Source organism: Mya arenaria, chromosome 12 (assembly GCF_026914265.1).
Source record: "Mya arenaria isolate MELC-2E11 chromosome 12, ASM2691426v1".
Classification (NCBI taxonomy): domain Eukaryota; kingdom Metazoa; phylum Mollusca; class Bivalvia; order Myida; family Myidae; genus Mya; species Mya arenaria.
In genome coordinates, this window is record NC_069133.1 from 26,909,830 (window position 1) to 26,928,883 (window position 19,054).

At 33.4% G+C, this 19,054-nt stretch overlaps 1 protein-coding gene across 1 annotated transcript; it reads left to right on the top strand.

The window, feature by feature from the left end:
* Positions 1–1,849: 1,849 nt before the first annotated feature.
* Positions 1,850–7,287, top strand: LOC128211812 (uncharacterized). The gene is made up of 4 exons (XM_052916886.1): positions 1,850–1,997; positions 3,905–3,989; positions 5,621–5,791; positions 7,164–7,287. Exons 1-4 carry the CDS (start codon positions 1,949–1,951, stop codon positions 7,198–7,200), a joined length of 342 nt encoding a protein of 113 aa, XP_052772846.1. The 5' UTR covers positions 1,850–1,948; the 3' UTR covers positions 7,201–7,287.
* Positions 7,288–19,054: the final 11,767 nt, after the last annotated feature.

The following is a 19,054-nucleotide window of genomic DNA, read 5'->3' on the forward strand; positions in this document are numbered from 1 at the left end:
AATTTTCATTCAATAAATTGCGGCGTAGTCATTCGGTATGTATTCATGCGCTGTTTTATTTAAAAGTGCTTTCGTGCTGTTATTATTTGGAACATAGATGCATTAATAAAAGCTCATTGATTAATGTTCATAAAATGTTTAACTAAACAACGAGTTAATAATAAACTATAAATATCGAAGAACTTTTTTATCCTCGAATCGGCATTAGAACATTGACAGCTACGTCATCAGCTATAATTTTGCCCGAGGCGCATACCATGGGTAGCGGCGTAGAAAACATCGTTTTTAAAAAGGGGGTATTTAAAAAAAAAAATTTGAATTTTTAATAAAACTTCAAACATAAACATAAAAGAAACAGAAAATTTGTTGATATCAGTGTAATATCTTATTTAATTTCACTGTTTAGTGAAAATATGTCTTTCTATGACACTCATGAAATAAAATACGATCTTACACTGAAATCAACTAATATCCTCTATTTATTGCTTATTGCCTACTTCTACTACTACTACTACTACTACTACTACTACTACTACTACTACTACTACTACTACTGCTGCTGCTGCTGCTGCTGCTTCTGCCGCCGCCGCCGCCGCCGCCGCCGCCGCCGCCGCCGCCGCCGCCGCCGCCGCCGCCGCCACCACCACCACCACCACCACTACTACTACTACTACTACTACTTCTATTATTTCTACTACTACTATTATCATTATTATTATTATTATTATAACCAAGGTGATTTGGCCATCCAGTTCTTCAAAACAAAAGCATACAAAAAGCACAATTATAGTTTATGATAACTGTACATACTTACATCGTGCAATTCATTTACTTAAATAACCACATTTTTAATGCTGATAAAGCAAGCCTTTAAGCACTTATAAGAATATACTAGTATTTGCAAACAATCGCCGGACGTATCAAAACAGTAAAATGGCACTTGTTGCTGTCAACTGTTAAAAAGTTGCACTCAAAATTAGCTCAAGATTAATTACTAATACACTATATGCTAATTTCATAAAAATTGCTTAAAGGGACTTGATCATTTTTTGGAAGCAAAATAGAGTTTTCTTTTATCGTGAAAATAAACGCTAATAGTATATATATATTGTTTTTTCTCTCAATTGAGAGTTCAGAGTGCGTGATGTTACAGGAAGTTAAGTAACTAAGGAAATGGTAGAAATGTTCGTAAATCAAATGAAGAAATGGAATACTTCATCTATTTTTACCAAATTATTATTTTAAGGATATAAGATCATCCGTTGGGAAATTGATTTTTATGCCAAATGCAAATGTTTTTTTTGTTTTTTTGTTTTTTTAATCAACTTATTTTGCTTATTTTACAGAGTTCTATAAATCTATATCATGTCACAGCACGTGCCGAAATATGTCATTATTTTCTTATATAAATTGGGCTCCCGACGCTTTTCAAATTCAAATGGAATATTTTTTAATATATAAATATATAAAAGAATATATTCAACGTTCTTATATAAACTTTTTGATGGTGGCAAGCTATCAACAACTAAGTTTTAATAGAACAACATTGCCATACTTTATTTTGAAACAGGAAATCAGTTTTCTTAAAAAAACACCCTGCAATATAATGTAAAATGTCCCTTTAAAAGATTGGCCGACTTCATTTCAACATGATAAGTATTTTTTTGTTTACTCTGCATTTTCTATCAAAAGTTTTACTTAGTTTAATAAGCACTAATACTGACATTGAAATTTATATGAATTCTGTCAAAAATCAAATTATACAATATGCAAATAAGACGTGGAAAATGACATTTCATCATGCGCACGAACGACAGGCTACATATAAGGGTTTGCACGGAGAGGGGACATCGTATTTGATCTGCAGTGACACTTGTGTTAGGCAGATTCCAAGTGGCTTGGCTTATAGGCTTATTCTTTGTTTTTGGTATCGCACGGTCAGAAAAAAATGAAGGTTGTTATATTCTTTCTAGCAGTTTGCGTTGCGGCGGCAGCAGGTATGTTGTTTATTTAGTGTGAATTTTTATTGTGATTAATGGAACATATTAATACAAATTAATATAATATTATAAAGAAAAAAAAACTGAAGTCCTGACGACATCACTTATCATTATGTCATGACAAACGTTGCATTATTCTATGTCAAATATATTAATTAAAAAAAAAAGAATATACGAACTAAAAACAAAAACGTTGTTAAATAATTGCATATATTTAGTCAATGAAAATATGTATGGACTTGATTTAAAAAAGAACTTTTTAAAAAATGTATTGGATAAAAAAGTGACACTTTGACATCAACAACAGCAACGTCTGTCATGCCCTACATTAACTATTTTTCAATGAACATTGACTGAAAAGAAATAATCTCCCGTCGATATCAGATGAAACCCGGGACGTGATGCTCTGCATACCTTGTCGTCACCGATGGACCACCGTGGCATTTTTAACGTTACATAACGTAACTAAGACAATTTATTATTAAATCGGATCTTGTCAATAGTGACGCCATCGTTGGCACCCGCGGAACACATTCTGTTAACAACAGTGTGGACATACCACTTGGTTTGTGACGTCACATTTGGTTATTGCAAGAAGCAAAATAACTTCAGATAGGAAAAAAAGCTCTTACTTTTTGACAATCTTTTTTTCCAATAACAAACAACATTTTATTCATTCTGAGCATTTGCCCACTTTTTTATAATAAAAAAAATAATTGTTCAACATATCTCTCAGAAACAGAGTCAAGTGTACAATTTTCCCCTTAGCCTGCACTATTTTTTGTTAGTATTGATATGAAAACAACAAACGTACAGCATTCTTCCTATCTGAAGCGAGATTTTGCCATTTTGCTTCTTGCAATAACCAAATGTGACGTCACAAACCACGTGGTATGTCCACACTGTAACAAGCGCAGAGCGAAAATAGTGTAATGGTTGTATCTGAGTTCATAATAAGAAACAAAAAGTAATAGGAATTCTTTGACAATTAACTCAAAAATATATTAAACAATATTTTGATAAACATCTAAAATGTACAGACTGGATTAATACGAATAATGTGTTTTTTTTATCTGCATTAAATTGCCGATTTTATCATCAGACGGAATAGTTGAAAACTTCTTCTTGTTATATATGTTAAACATGATGTATATTTTACTGGATAATATATATAAATACTAAATTGTAATGCACCAGTCAATTGTAACCACGGCCCCTCAGGTCCGGGGAATAGCGGGGACTTTGACTTTCGGTCCAGCCAACCCCGGGTAAAATCACCGCCCTGCGGGGACCAAATGATGGTCAAATCCCCGCCATATGCCCCGAACTCTAGGGAGCCTTAGTAAGGCAAATTCCCCGCTATATTTTGCGCAAAGACAAAACCACCGCATTCACCCGGCACTGCGGGGCCACCTGAAAGGTAAAAACACGGCCCATTTCCCCGGCTATCCCCGGTATACCCCCGGACCTGGGGAGGGCCGTGGTTACAATTGACTGGTGCATAAGTACATGGTTTTTTATTATCTAACGCATATACTGCATTTGTTGATCAAGTTGAATATTGAAAACAAGTGACACTCTCTTTGTTTTTGGTTTCCCGACTTTCCCTAGTTTTTGCCCCGACCCAATACGTTTTAATTGCCTTACGAAAGATATTTTCATTTGTTTGAATTTATTTAGTAAAAGTTAAAAATAAAATGTTTTCGTTTTTTTTAATAACAGCGATGCTCACAATGAGTATATGTATGTTCTAAAGCATTACACATATAGTTTTTGTAAAACAAAATCCCCGAAATGAAACCGAAAACAAACATATTATTTTTTAGCTCGAATATTAATTTTAAATTAGGGCCCTGATAGAAATATAATTATCAATAGTCTTACAATCAGTGTTGTACTTACAGGTAGAAGTTATTGTAGATGTGACAGCAACGACCTTGTATGTACCTACGACAATGAGACGAAGGCCAAGTGTGAGATGGAGTGCGAGTAAGACAGGATTTGGTTTTATAGATATATATCTTTATTAGAGTCTCGTCCATATACATACTAAAAGTTACATGCAACACATAAAACAAATAATTATATGGCCATTCTATATAGAATTACAGGAGACTATTTGACAAATACACAGAACATATTAATACAAAATAAAATACAGACTTGTTATAAAATATGTGACTGATACTGACTGGTAAAATAAAAAAAACCCACCAACAACAACAACAACAACAACAACTGTACTTACAAATTAAACACTAATATGCCACACAAACAATTTTCTTCCATCAATGAGCATAAGATTTGCTTTAAGAGCCCATAGAAAAAAGTGAAACAACCGACTTAATACTGACAGAAGCTCCCAGATACACTAAAACAAGCAGGTGAAATTGGATTTACCGACCATTATATAGGAGGTTCATTTAATAACAAGGAACCAATATCATTTGTGTGACCTATTAGAATATCACAAAGTACAACAAGTAAACATCTACATACTTAAAAGTATATACATGAACGCGATGACTATTTACACAGATAAAACTGTCTTCTCTTTAAAATCAAATTACAGGTTTTGGCAGCAAGTCGTAGCAATGCAGAATTACAGAGTATAAATTTCAACTTTTCAGTATTACTCATAGTTAGAAATAAGTTATCAGTTTCAACGGCCTTAGCAAACAATGTAACACGGTAATCATCATATGCTCTACACTCAAGGATAACATGAGACTCGTTTTCTACAGTATCACAAAAAGGGCATTTTCTAGCTTCAACCGGTAAGTTTTCATATCTGCCAGTTTATACGAGTGACACTCTAATTCAAAATCAATACATACACATGTATAACAGTCAAATATACATTCTGAGTGGTTAACCTTTAACTACAAACTAAATAATGCATTTATGGAAAGTATTAATTACTGATAACAAATTTGGTATTGTGTATTTATAAGCTGAAAACGAAAAATTATTAAATGGTTGATGAGTGCGAAAATATTTACTGTGATCTACTGTCATAATGTAGAAATACCGTGTTTCCTGTATCTTTCTTCAAAATAAAACACAGTATCCTTTATAAGATCCATTCTTTTCTATAATTATTCATCCTTTTCGATAAATTAAATAATAATATTAATTGTTGTACATCGGATTTGGAAGTAAATCTTTTAGGTATCCAATATACAGTCGTAACAATTTTATTTAATAAATGCCTTCAAGATTTTAATGACAATTTTTTTATTATTTTTTTTAGAAAAGCGCGTAAAATTGTATGCGAACGAAAGGTCATTTCGGAAATTACCTAGCTGATTTTGTCCAAGAGCTGTTCGCATTGACGTTTAATTTTGAATTGAGAGCGGGCTTAAATTTTAAAACAGCGAAAAATATCAAAATGTTATTTCAATGTTTGAAACAGTTATATCACTGCTATTTCACTGATAAGGCTCTATAATTTTCAAATTTCACATGCATAAATGGCTGTATAAAACCGAGCTAAACGAACAAAAAACCCCACACACAACAAACACTCACACATTAAACGTCATGTTCTTTTTTTAAAATAAATGTAAAGGCTTCAAACAAGTCCGTGTATACAAAAAATGTCGTTTTGACCACTGTAGACGCAAAGAGTACCTGATCAACTGCGAAGGCCACTGCCCTTGCGTTAGCCCTGCATACCGCCCGGCCGGCTCTGAATATCGCCCCACCCCGTGCGGCTGTGACAACACCTACAAGCCGGTGCACACGATGTCAGATAACTACTACATGAACAAGTGTCAGGCCGAATGCAAGTAAGTGTAGGATCTTGTCATATTTTCTTAGCTCGCTGTTTTTTCGAATACAGAATTGTAAAGCCTTCGTGTCGCTGTCGTCACCGGCCTCAGAACCTAAGCCATATCCCGTTGACTGTTCAAGTAATTTGAATGAAACTTTTTACATATGTTGCCTGCAATTATACACACATGTATAGCAAGGCCAATAACCTTGACCTTGATAACCGAAGAGTTATGCTCCTTGCTGACTGATAAAGCGAGTTATAGCATACGTAATATTATGTATGTTAGAAAAATAACATGAGCATGGATTAACTCTCTGCTGGAAAATCTATTTCGTTTCGCCAAGATTTCTGCATCTAAGCGGCGGAACACATATTGCTATATCATCATTTAAGTCAAATTGACTAATTTTATTTGCATGTAGATTATACGCTTTTTATCTATACTTAGATATAAAGCTATATCCTATAATATTTGTATAAATATATTGACACCAATATGCCATAATTTTGAACGGTGCCATTATTGCATATGTGTACTATGTCAATTAATTGTAGTTAAGTTGAGTTGAGTTGCAGAGGACATGATCATTCTAATGCACTCCTTAAAGCTGCACTATCACAGATTTACCGTTTTGACATTTTTTATTTTTTGTCTTGGAATGAGCTAATATTTGCGTAAATATCTGCAAACCAGTGATATAGGACTGCTGACAAAAGATCAGATCGCAGATTTTCATATTTCCGTTCGAAAATTAAAGTTTAATGGCTAAAAGCGTTAATATATATTTGAACTTAAATGTAAAAATCTGCGATCTATTTTTGTAAGCAGTCGTATATCACTGGTAAACATGCATTTTCGCCTAAATTTGCTCGTTCCAAGACAAAAAAAATGCCAAAATGTTCAATCTGTGAGAGTGCAGCTTTAAAGCTAACTCACACATTTTCAGCGGAAAAAAAAATCCGATTTATTTTGCAGTATTTGCACCTATTTGATTTGTTCTAGTAAAGTATATATGTATATCTTAAAAATAATCATGTAAAATAATACTCATTTTAAAGCTGAACTCTCACAGTTTGAACGTTTTGACAACTTTTTTATTTCTTGTCTTGTAACGAGCCAGACTGCTGGCAAAAATTAGATCAAAGAATTTTATATTAAAGTTCAAAAAATGATGTTTAATGCAGGTTTCTTACACCGTAAGTAACGGCTTAAATATGAAAATCTACGATCTGATTTTTTGTCAGCAATATTAAATTATTGGTTTGCAGAAATTTATGCACAAATTTTCTCTTTCCAAGACGAAAAATAAAAAATGTGTAAAAATGGTATATCTGAGAAAGTGCAGCTTTAAGCGTTTGAATAAATCCATTGACTTTATTTCCAGCGGAGAGGTGGTCTGTACCGGACGCATAAGTGTGTGAACGATTGCCCGTTATACAAACATTATTTTGAAAACGCTTTTCATGTGAACAACATTTTAAACCTTTGGGATTAAAATATATTTACGACTTCTTTTTGTTCTTATTTCGATATTAAAGTGACTCGCTCATGTTTTTGGACCCAAAAAATAGTTTTCCCGCTAATGTATCTGAAACTACTTATTTTATCATTATTTTACTCTATGATATCGAAATTGTAGAAAAAAATACAGTTATAGCATAAAAAAGTATTTTGGCTTTAGTGGGAATACATAAGTAACATCACGTAATAATATCAATCAACCAATCACGCAACACCACAGCCGTTATTAATTTTCAATCGCGAAATAAACGCTAATGAAAAATGTGGTCTTCAAAGACGATATTTGAGCAAATATCAACATTTGCAGAAGGGTTCCAGGTCTTGGTATTTTTGTTTTAACACTCCTTATGATTTGCCACACTTTAATTCGTAATTAAAAAAAGAAGTGCATTATACAAACCATGAGCGAGTCACTTTAACAAAACATGAGCTATCGTCGTCACTTAACAAGTCTCTGGCGGATCTGGGAGATATTAGTTTTTCCTATGTTAGTCTTTATAGCTTGAAAAGTCCTTGAACGCAGCAGATATTTATCGTTATAGAGTGAAAGGTCCTTGAACGCAGTAGATATTTATCCTTATAGAGTGAAAGGTCCTTGAACGCAGCAGATATTTATCCTTATAGAGTGAAAGGTCCTTGAACGCAGCAGATATTTGTCTTTATAGAGTAAATGGGCCATGAACGCAGTAGATATATGTCTTTATAGAGTGAAAGGTCCTTGAACGCAGCAGGTATTATAAGTTACGGGGTTAGTAGGAGAAGCTGGAACCCGAATATGGTTTCCTTTCCCCCGTACATCCCATATTGGGTCACCTACTAGCCCCGTAACGTATATATCACATCGACAACCTGTTAACATGTTTAACTGTTTCATTTATTCATCGGAATCGGAATATAGACGGCATTTTAGTACGATATAAATCTGGTGACCCAATATGGAAAAAATGGGGTCACCACGTGACCAGTCCTGGACCAATGGCGTTGCGTCATTTATGTTGGAGGCGTGATATTTGTCTTTATAGAGTAAACGGGCCGTGAACGCAGCAGATGTTTGTCTTTATTGAGTGAAAGATCCTTGAACGCAGCAGATATATATTCTGATAGAGTGAAAGGTACATGAAGGCAGCAGATATTTGTCTTTATAGAGTGCATGCCTTGCGTGCATGCTTTGCGTGCGTGCTTTGCGTGCGTGCGTGTGGTACTACTGCTGCTGCTGCTGCTTCTTCTACTTCTACTGCTACTACTACTATTACTACTACTACTATTATTATTATTTTTATTTATTATTATTATTATTATTGTTGTTATTATTATTATTATTATTATTATTATTATTATTATTATTATTATTATTATATTTTCCCGATTGGGTTTGAATGGCCAAGGTCATTTGGCCATCCTGTTCTTAAATACAAAAACATAAACAACGCACTTTTTAATGCTGATATAGCAAGCCTTTAAGCACTTATTACAAACAATCGTCGGACGTATAAAGACAGTAAAAAAGCACTTGTGATGTTACAGGAAGTTAAGTAGGTAAGGAAATGTAAGAAATGCTCGTAAATCAATTGAAGAAATGGAATACTTCATCTATTTTTATCAAATTATGATTTTTATTGTAAGGATATTTTCTATTTCCGGTTTGTTGAGAAATAGTTCTCTGATATTCTTTTTTATAGTTTATCATTCGCTCGATTTTAGTGCAAAGATTTTATGAACAGTTATCAATGAAGTTTTATAAGTGCATCCATGTTTCAAAAAGTAACGGAAACACTTTTATTTTAAGCTTTGTATAAATACATAACCAAATTACTTCGCCGCCATTTATTGAATGAAAATGAAAGGTCGAATGTGTTGGCAAAACAATTGCGTATAATCATTGGATATAAAACATTTTTCTTAGTTTAAGAGTGTGTTCCATGATACATGGATATTCAGTCATCTTAGAGCCAAAGACCAGTCTGTTGCTTGAAGACAGGTCGATTCCAGGTAATGACGATGACCACCTAGTTTGTTGACAAATTTTGAGGCGTGGGTGGGGTAAAAAAATCAGTATTTCTGTAAATTGTTGTGTGAATTTTCTGGAAAATTCGTAATACGTATTACAACGACAAACAGTTCAATTATAATACATTTAAACGATGATATAACATTCAATTTATGTTCGAACATTTGTTTTCGTCTGTTATATGTTTGGTATGAAAGCAAAAGTTCGAACTTAAGCTTCAAGATCAAGGTTTAAAAAAACGGGATAACCATTTTTCTAATAAACGGTAAGTTGTTATTTTCCAAATATATCTTTGTTTAAACTTATGTTACATTTCTTTATATTTTCAATATTTTATTTGCAAACATTTTCTGTTTCAAAAGTGACGTGTTCTGTTTTGATCAAGGGGAAGTAACTACAATGGATTTAAAAAGTAGTTCTGAAAGTTGATATTATTACTCCTTATTTTGCAGTGAAAATATCAAAGTGATATTTTCACTGTTGATATTTAACTGATAAAACTCCATATTTCATCGAAAAGCATGAAAGAAATAAATATATAAAATAATATATTCAATATTCTTATAAAAACGTTTTGAAGGTTGCAAGCTGTCAATAATTAAGCTTTAATACATCAACATTGCCATACTTAATTTTGGAACAGGAAATCAGTTGTTTTAAAAAATGCAATTTATTGTACACGAGTCCCTTTAAAAACATTGGTCTTCTTCATATTAGCATAATAAGTATAATCTGCATTTTCTACCAAATTTTTTACTTAGTTGTATATAAGCACTAATATTGACATAGAAATGAAGATGAATTCTGTCAAAAATTATACAATATGCAAATAAGACGTTGAAAATGACATTTCATCATGCGCATGAACGACAGGCTATTTATAAAGGTTTGCGTGGAGAGGGGACAGTGTATTTGATCTGCAGTGACACTTGTGTGAGGCAGTTTCCAATGGGCTTGGCTTCTAGGCTTATTCTTTTTTGGTACCGAATGGTCAGAGAAAAATGAAGTTCGTTATATTCTTTCTAGCAGTTTGCGTTGCGATGGTAGCAGGTATGTTGTTTATTTAGTGTGAAAATTTTATTTATGTATAGAACACATTAGTACAAATTAATATAATTGGGAACTGTTTAAAATACTGAATATTTACTCTTGAAGACCACACTCGTTGACTATTATATAATGCAATATGGGCTAAAAGGAAATGAAACAAATACCGTCGAAAAGAGAAAAAACCGAGGCGTTATTCTCTGCATGCCTAGTCGATACCAATGGGCCGTGGACGCATTTTCTAATGTTATAAACGTAAATAAGACAATTCGTTATTATATCAAAGTTTGTCATAATTGCTCGGACACGCGGTTTATGCAATGAGCTAGGTGACGAATTTCATGTTTTTGTTTGAATGTCTTATATTTGATGATGAGCGCAAAAATATATGAACTATATTTTGATGGACATCAAACAAAGTTGATATTTGCTCAAATATTGTCTTTTCAAGACCACAATTTCAAAAAACGTTAGCAACGCGATTCGCCAAAGAGTATTTGCGTGATCGCTTGATCACAATATCACGGGGTGTTACCATGGGTATACATTTTTTACTTATAATGATTTTTTTTCTAATGCATTTTCGGTGTCAATGAGTAAAACAGTTTTAAAATAAGTGTTTTCAGAAATATTTTTGTGAACACTATTTTATTTGGTAAAAAAATGAGCGAATACGTTTATTTTTATTCGAAAAGTACTTTTTTAATCTTTAAAACGGCAGAAGTTATAATCAGACTCAAACTTTAAAAACTCCTTCTGGTATATATATATATATATGGTATATATAATGTTTATTGTACTAGTTGATATTCATTAACAACAAATTGTAAGTACATGCATTTATCATTATCATAATCTGTATTTGTAAGTGACACTCTCCTTGTAAATCATTGTTTAATAAATCTGATACAGATTATTTATCGAAGCCTAAAAATACGTTTGTTTCTGGTTTTCCGCCTTGCCCTATTTTTTGCCGCGACCCAAGACGCTTTTTTGGCTTAAGCAATATATTTTCATTGGTTTGATTTTAATCTTTTAAAAGTTAAAAAATAAGTGTTTTGGGCGTTTTGTAATACCAGCAATGCTGATACTGAGTGTATTTATGTTCTAAAGTATTAAACCTATATTTTTGTAACACAGACATCCCGGCATGAAACCGAAAACAAACATAGTATTTCTAGCCAAATATTAAATTTAAATTAGGGCCATGCTAGAAATATATATCTATAAATCAATAATCTTACAATCAGCATTGTACTTTCAGGTAGAAGTAACTGTAGATGTGACAGCAACGTCTTCGTGTGTACCTATGGCAATGAAACGAAGGTCAAGTGTGAGATGGAGTGCGAGTAAGACAGGATTTGGTTCTTTATATTACTGAACAACCTTTAACTCCTTTCAAAATAATGCATTTATGGAAAATGTTAATTACTCATAACACGATTGTAACCGTGTATTGAATAGCAGAAAGCGCAAAAATATTAAATGGTTGGTGAGTGCTTAAAGATTTACTATGGTTAACTTTAGTCTCATAAGGTAGACATACCGTGTTTTATGTTCATTTCTTTTCAATTAAACTCGGTATCCTTCATCAGAACCATTGCTTTCGACATTTATTCATCCCTTTTCGAATATTTAAACAATATTATTAATTGTGGTAAATATTATTTGGGAGTAAGAGTGCATCTTAAAATGACGGATTATTGTTTTTCTTAGAAAACTGTATGCGAATGTAAGGTCATTTAAGAAATAACGTTGTTGAATTTGTGTCCCAGCCCTGTGCGCGCTGTCTTTTGATTTGGAATTGAAAGCTCGTATAAATTTCAAAACAGTGCAACATATCAAAATATTATTTGACTCTTTGAAATAGAAATTTCATTGCTATTTCACCGATAAGGCTCTATAAATTTCATATTTCACATGCATATATGGCTGTATAAAACCGAGCTAAACGAACAAAAAAAATCCAGACAACCAACACTCAAGCATTAAACGTTATGACTATTTGTTTAATAAATGCAAAGTACGTGAATACAATCAATATCGTTTTGTCCACTCCAGACACAAAGAGTACCTGATCAAATGCGAAGGCCACTGCCCATGTGTTGGCCCTGCTGACCGTCCCATTTACCCTGTGTTCATTGCCGCTGACTCGCGGCTGTGACAAGCTCCTACAAACCGGTGCACACGATTTCAGATAACTTCTACATGAGCAGGTGTCAGGCTGAATGTAAGTAAGTGTAGGATCTTATCATATAATCTTTTTTTCAAATACAGTATTGTAAAGCCTTTGTGTCGTTGTCGTCACCGGCCTCAAAACTTAAACTATATCCCATGGACTGTGCAAGAAATTTGAATGAAACTTTTAACATATGTTGCCTACGAGTATACACACATGTTTATCAAGGCCAATAACCTTGACCTTGATAATCGTTGAGTTATGCCCGTTGCTGACTGGAACAAAACAGAAATAACGCTCTAGTTTATTTTGTACTTATAAATATGAACATGAATACGAAGTCCAATATTAAATCTGATGTAAATTTAACGAAATGTAAGGAAATGCACATGATCATTCTAATGAACTCTTTATAGCTAACTTACACATTTTCAGCGGAAATAAATCCGATTTATTTTGCAGTATTTGCACTGTTTCGATTTGTTATAGTAAAGTATATATGTATATCTTAAAAAAATCATTTAAAATTTTATTAGTTTGAAGCGTTTGAATAAATCCATTGACTTTTAATTCAAGCGGGGAGGTGATCTGTGCCAACAGAGTTGTGTGAACCATTGCGTGTTATACATGTAAACATACATGATTTTGAAAATGCTTTTCATGTGAACAACATCTTATACCTTTGGAATAAAAATATATTTACGACTTCTTTTTGTTCTTTTTGTGTCCTCATCGTCCCCCGAAGTACGCAACTAGTCTCAAGCGGATCTAGGAGATATTCTTTTTCCTATGCTAGGCTTTCAGTGTACTGTATAAATTACACACCGCCCCCTGATGGAGCACTATCAAAACATTATTTTGGAATCAGGTTCGTCGAAGTATTTGACGAAACTTATCAACTAATCAAACTCCGGTAATAAAACGAAGGCGGAGTCTTTAACGCGACATAAACTGCCCATTGTTTTATATAAAATGGGGAAGAGAAAGAAAAGTTATGTTTGTTTGAAGTCTTAATTTTAAGCAAAATGTTGTCTTCCGACGTAGCATTTTAATATGATGTAACTTATCACGTGGTAAACACACACTCTTTTATAGATTGGAAAGTCCTTGAACGCAGCCATTCTTTATCTAATAAGCATACTTTGAACATTGTAAGCAGTATTAGTCAGAGATTGCTAAATGTGTTTACATTATAATAAACATAAGAATAAGGTATGTTAGACAAGTAACAGTTCTTGCCAAAAGAAATCAGTTCTCATGTCGGCACTTGCTTTTAAGAGCGTTGAAGAAAACGAACAGCTTCGTTATGACCGTGTTTAAAAAGTAAAAAAACAAACAGAACAGAGCAGTAGATAGCCACAGAAAATTGAATGTATGGTGCAGATCCCAACAGCTGCCCCTGGCTTACTTTAAATAGTTGTTTAAGTAGTTTTGTACGATAAAAAGATTACTGACAAAAATATGGGGTCACCACGTGACCAGTCATTGACCAATGGCATTGCGTCATTCATGTTGGAGGCGCGATATAGGTTAATGCATTTTTTTAAATTTAATGCATTTATATATCATGTTTAACTAACTTGACCACTGTTTTACCAATACAGGATCTGACCATGAGCATTGGCAATGTCAATCAAGGTGCACAACCAAATGCGTTTAAGGACTGTAGGTGAGATATTAAATACCCCAAATAGAGCTTAGCTGATTAAAATGTCGAATCAGATGGAGTTTGAATGTCCCAGATCAGAGTTTTACCCTATTGTTGGTAAATTAAACGATATATGAATATATATATAATAAATAATGCTCGTATGTTACAGCTGAAAACTATATATATGTGTACATAAACAATTTAAAATGCATTGACTTTACTGCACTAGATTTAGTGCGATAAGGTTTATAAAATATTTTAATATTTGCAAACAAATGACAGTTGTATAATAGCACAATTTAGTACAGTCAAAATGTTAATTAATTGCGCAGATTAATGGTACGCTTTGAACTAATTTTATAAAGTTTGCATAAGATATTGGTATAGTTCAGTGACATAACGGGCGCCATTTTGCTAAGGTGCTGCATTTAAGTCAACATTTTGACATTGATGACTATAAGAAGTAATATATGCATAAAGTTTCAAACGTATATGCAAATCAGAGGTTGAAAAGGACATATTCGTCATGTGCATAAACAACAGATTACATAAACAACACGAGAAGTTAGAACGTATTCGATCTGCAGTGACACCTGTGTTGAGCAGTTCCCAAGTGGCTCGGCTTATTGACTGTGCTTTTGGTATCGGTCAGAAATAATAAGTAGTTTTCATAGCATTTTGCGTTCCGTCCGGCATCAGATAGTTTTATATATTTTGTGTAACATTCAAAAGACATTATAATGTACATATTCTTGATTTTTCTCTAGAACTTTACTTAAAAATACCAAAGTTTAGGGCCTTCTTACGTGCAAAAACCGTAGGTAGTCATGGGAATTATGACACACAAAAAACGCAGTTTTGATCCAAGTTACGATAAGAATTCTTTCGTAACCTTTCCCCCTTTTTATTGTGGAAGGCCCCTAGGTCATACGAATACAAGTCATTAAAACAAACATGACAAATATCATCATCAGCAGAATTAAAATGAGAGGTATATTTGGTATGTTGTGGCTTGGTCGCTACCGCTGGGTCATAAGGGATGTTATTATGTTATACACACACATCAAAATAGTTCCACTAGAACGTTTTTGTCTTAAATCTATACTTTTATTATCATAAATATATATATTATTGAATGATCTAACCGTTAAACATTAGTATGTCAAATAGCGGAACCGTGCGCGTTTGGACAGACCCTACAGCTGAGAAAAACTAGTTGATGTTATAATTGCATACACAGATCTTATCCATCTTACTTTTTTGAAAAAACAACAACAATTAAATGAATTTAAACGGCTTTTGTAGATACCTTCCCCCATTTGTAGCGTATTTAAAACTATATGCTTTTATTTCTTGTTTTTCAATTCCTTGTTTTGTAGTGGATGTTTGTTATTCATATCTGAACATCGCTGATAGGGTCTAAGAATTTTTGTTATCATATGCCCAAGTTTAAATAAAGATATCTGTATATTGTATGTTGTATTAATCAGTCTTGTATTTTCAGCAAATGTTGTGTGTAGTTGTGACAGCAAGAATTTATAATGCACTGTTGAATATAAGACGAAATATATATGCGATATATATGCGAGCTTGAGTGCGAGTAAGAAATGACTAAACTAGTTTATGAAATAGCTTTGGCGTAGCCGGCTCAAGACTGTTTTCTTTAGGAAATAAACTATTTCAACAAGCTTTTGTGTAACAGTTGACATGCAGTCTGTCACTAGTGAGGATACTGAAAACCATTTGACTTGTTGAACGTTTGTACACTATTCTCAACTGTCTAAAGCTGTAAGGGAGTCTAAGAGAAATTCAAACCCAGATTCATTATTTCTGTAATTAATATCAGTCTTGTGTTGTAATATGGCGACTGTAATTCGCTGATCAGTTAAAACAAAAATGAACAAGAACTTGCAGAACCAACTTGTTACACATTGCGGCCGTTTACTCTATGTTTTCACTTGTAGTAAATGTGCCAGGTAACATCTTTAAAACGGCTAATATGTTCACTCGAGAAAAGTGCACCTGTTTCTCTGTGAGGGTCATTGTCTTTGTTTTTGGAGAGGATTTGGGGCTCTTGTGCCTGACAGTCGTGCCGCACAATGAGGGTATGACAACTCCTACAACCCAGCGCGCACTAAGTCAGGAAACACCTGCATCCATGAACAACAACAGCAACACAATTTCAGACACCACAACCAGCACCACCACCACCAACAACCACCACTACTACCACCACCACCAACAACAACAACAAATGCAACAGCAATAACAACACAACATCACCAAATTGCTTTGTACAACGGCGATATCAAGACGCAACAACCAAAGAAAACACACTATATAATAAAGACATTAAGGAGTTGATAGATTTGTATACATAATTTCAAATGGCAATGTATTGAATAACATATTCAAGGAGGGAAAGGAAAAGGAGCAAGGAGCAGACAAGGAATGATGTATAAACTACACACGAAACCTAATAGCGCCATGATGAACAAAAATATCATGCATGACAATAAAATGACTCGAATACAACACATTCTTAAAGAACAATTTATTTAAAGATTTTGTGAGATTGTGCAACACTGTCATCACCCTATAGCACAGGCCTTTTTCAATATTCAATTTTCTAAAACAATTAAACTACATTAAAACATCACGAAGGATAATTAAGGACACATAATAGTCGACAAACAGTTGTCTCACAAAACACAACGCAAGCAGTAGTGAAGATAGATCCTTCAGACCTACAAAGTACATCAACAGTCTGGGTTTTATCGACATTGAACATAAGTGCAACACTATCGGAACCATTTAACACTGACTTTGGTTTATAAGATAAATCATAAATATTTAATGACGCGAAATGATTTGAAACTAAGGACAAGTACTGGGCGACTAACAGCCGCTCCACATCACATAACGCCAGCTCTACATACAGGCTTGAAGATAGATGCTTCGGAAACACAGGGTGCACCTCCACTGATAAACAATGAATGACACAACACACCATTTATTTTAAGGTACATACTTAGTTTGCAAGCATTGTTTTGATATTTTTATAATAAAAAGTGGGTATTATAAATTACTCCTGTTGCATAATGATAATGTTTTTGTGTATAAGTATATCAAAACAGTTTTCATCCATCTATGACCGTTACTGCCATCTATGGTCTGAATCACAATTTTCATTGTCAGTAGTTTATTGACGGCGATGGTTAAAAGTTGGAAAGGCTGTGAACGTATATTTTGTTTGTGTTGAAGATATTTGATATTCTGTACCAATTATTAACATTTTAATCAACCAATAAATGCGAAGACTTTACACTTCTCAATAATGGAAATATTATTTAATATTGGATACTTGGTATCTGAATTTTTTTGTTGTTGTTGTTTTTTAAATAAGAACAAAAACCAATGTGACCTGTTTATGTTTTTGCTCAGGTGCTGACTGCTTAATTTTGCTTCAACTTAACATTTTGGCCATTTTCTAATTAGCGTGAATCTGAGACCTGAACTGTATCAAACAGAACAAATAATACAACGTCTATCTTCTCTCTCGCTCAATACATTAGTCGCAGAAAACATATTGCCGTTCAAAATTTTAAAAGAATTGCTGACGCAACATTAATCACAATCAAATGAACATCACAATGAAGATATCCAAAGAATCATAAGCACAACCAAGACATTATATAAAAAAGCAATATGAGAAGAAAGACCGTCACATATATTTTTTTAATTTTCACCAACAGCGTCGCTTAGAAACAAATACAATTTACAGAATGAATGTTAGCCAGCAAGTCAAACAGTTTAATTCCAAACAGCCGTTATATAAGATTATCTTACTTTAAACATGATATATTTTACAACGATTTTGAAGGAAGCTATGAATAGCTTATACTAAGTCTTGTGTTGTGGGGGAAACCGGAGTTCCCGGAGAAAACCCACTTGTCTGGCTTGGTGACCACTAACCAAACTCATATTATTAATTATTAGTAAGATTATCTTGTAGCATTATTGTAACATTTTATTGTTGACTAAAACAACACCTCCCGTTGTGTACTTCAGTTAGTCTTTTTCGTTATTTCATTTTTGAACCCGAATGAAGACTTTGAGAAGAATAAAGCAAGTTTTGGGCAAAAGAACCCACACACCAACACTGGAAACAAAGAACTTTTCTGGACTTCCAAAGGACTTAGGTTGATGTTAATATGTTAAACATGTCATTTTACAAATGCATCTGAATTTAAAAAAAAATATTGTCAGCAGTAACAAAAAGAAAAGATTCCTTACGCGTAAACTTATTTCCGGGAAGCCTTACGATAAAGTATGTATATGGAAAACGTGCTATAATTTGATCTGCAATTGAAATACATGTATAACCATCATTTAACTAAAATTTAAACTGAACGCATCAAAGTCATCGTATCTGTCAGCTTCAGAGGGAATTACCCACCAGCAGGTATTAGGATGTTTATGGTTATGTTGTCTGAGCTTTTCTTTCAAAGTGAACACAATTCCTTTATATGACCCATTGTTTTTTATATTTATTCATCCTTTTCGGTAAATTAAAACAATTTATTGTGTTACATATTATTTAGGAGTAACTAAAAGTGCATATTCAATAAATGAATAATAAGCTATACGAACTGCGCAATTCATCCTGCACATCTTATTTATTAACAGCTGTTCCCAGGTTTTGTCTACACTGCATTTTGACAACAAATGGCCTGTCATAAAACCAAAGAATGGTGAAAGCAACGCAATGTGACATGCACAACAATTAGCCCGGCAAATAAAGTTTGTTTTTTTCTAAAATTTATACGGCATTTAATATTATTGTGACGGTTAAGAAGCTGAGCTGAA

What these genes read in the sequence shown, in the direction of transcription:
- LOC128211812 (XM_052916886.1), top strand. Translation starts at nt 1,949, where the DNA reads ATGAAGGTTGTTATATTCTTTCTAGCAGTTTGCGTTGCGGCGGCAGCA. An exon ending in TTGCGTTGCGGCGGCAGCAG is followed by an intron (nt 1,998 to 3,904) that starts GTATGTTGTTTA and finishes TTGTACTTACAG; the next exon opens with GTAGAAGTTATTGTAGATGT. An exon ending in AAGTGTGAGATGGAGTGCGA is followed by an intron (nt 3,990 to 5,620) that starts GTAAGACAGGAT and finishes TGACCACTGTAG; the next exon opens with ACGCAAAGAGTACCTGATCA.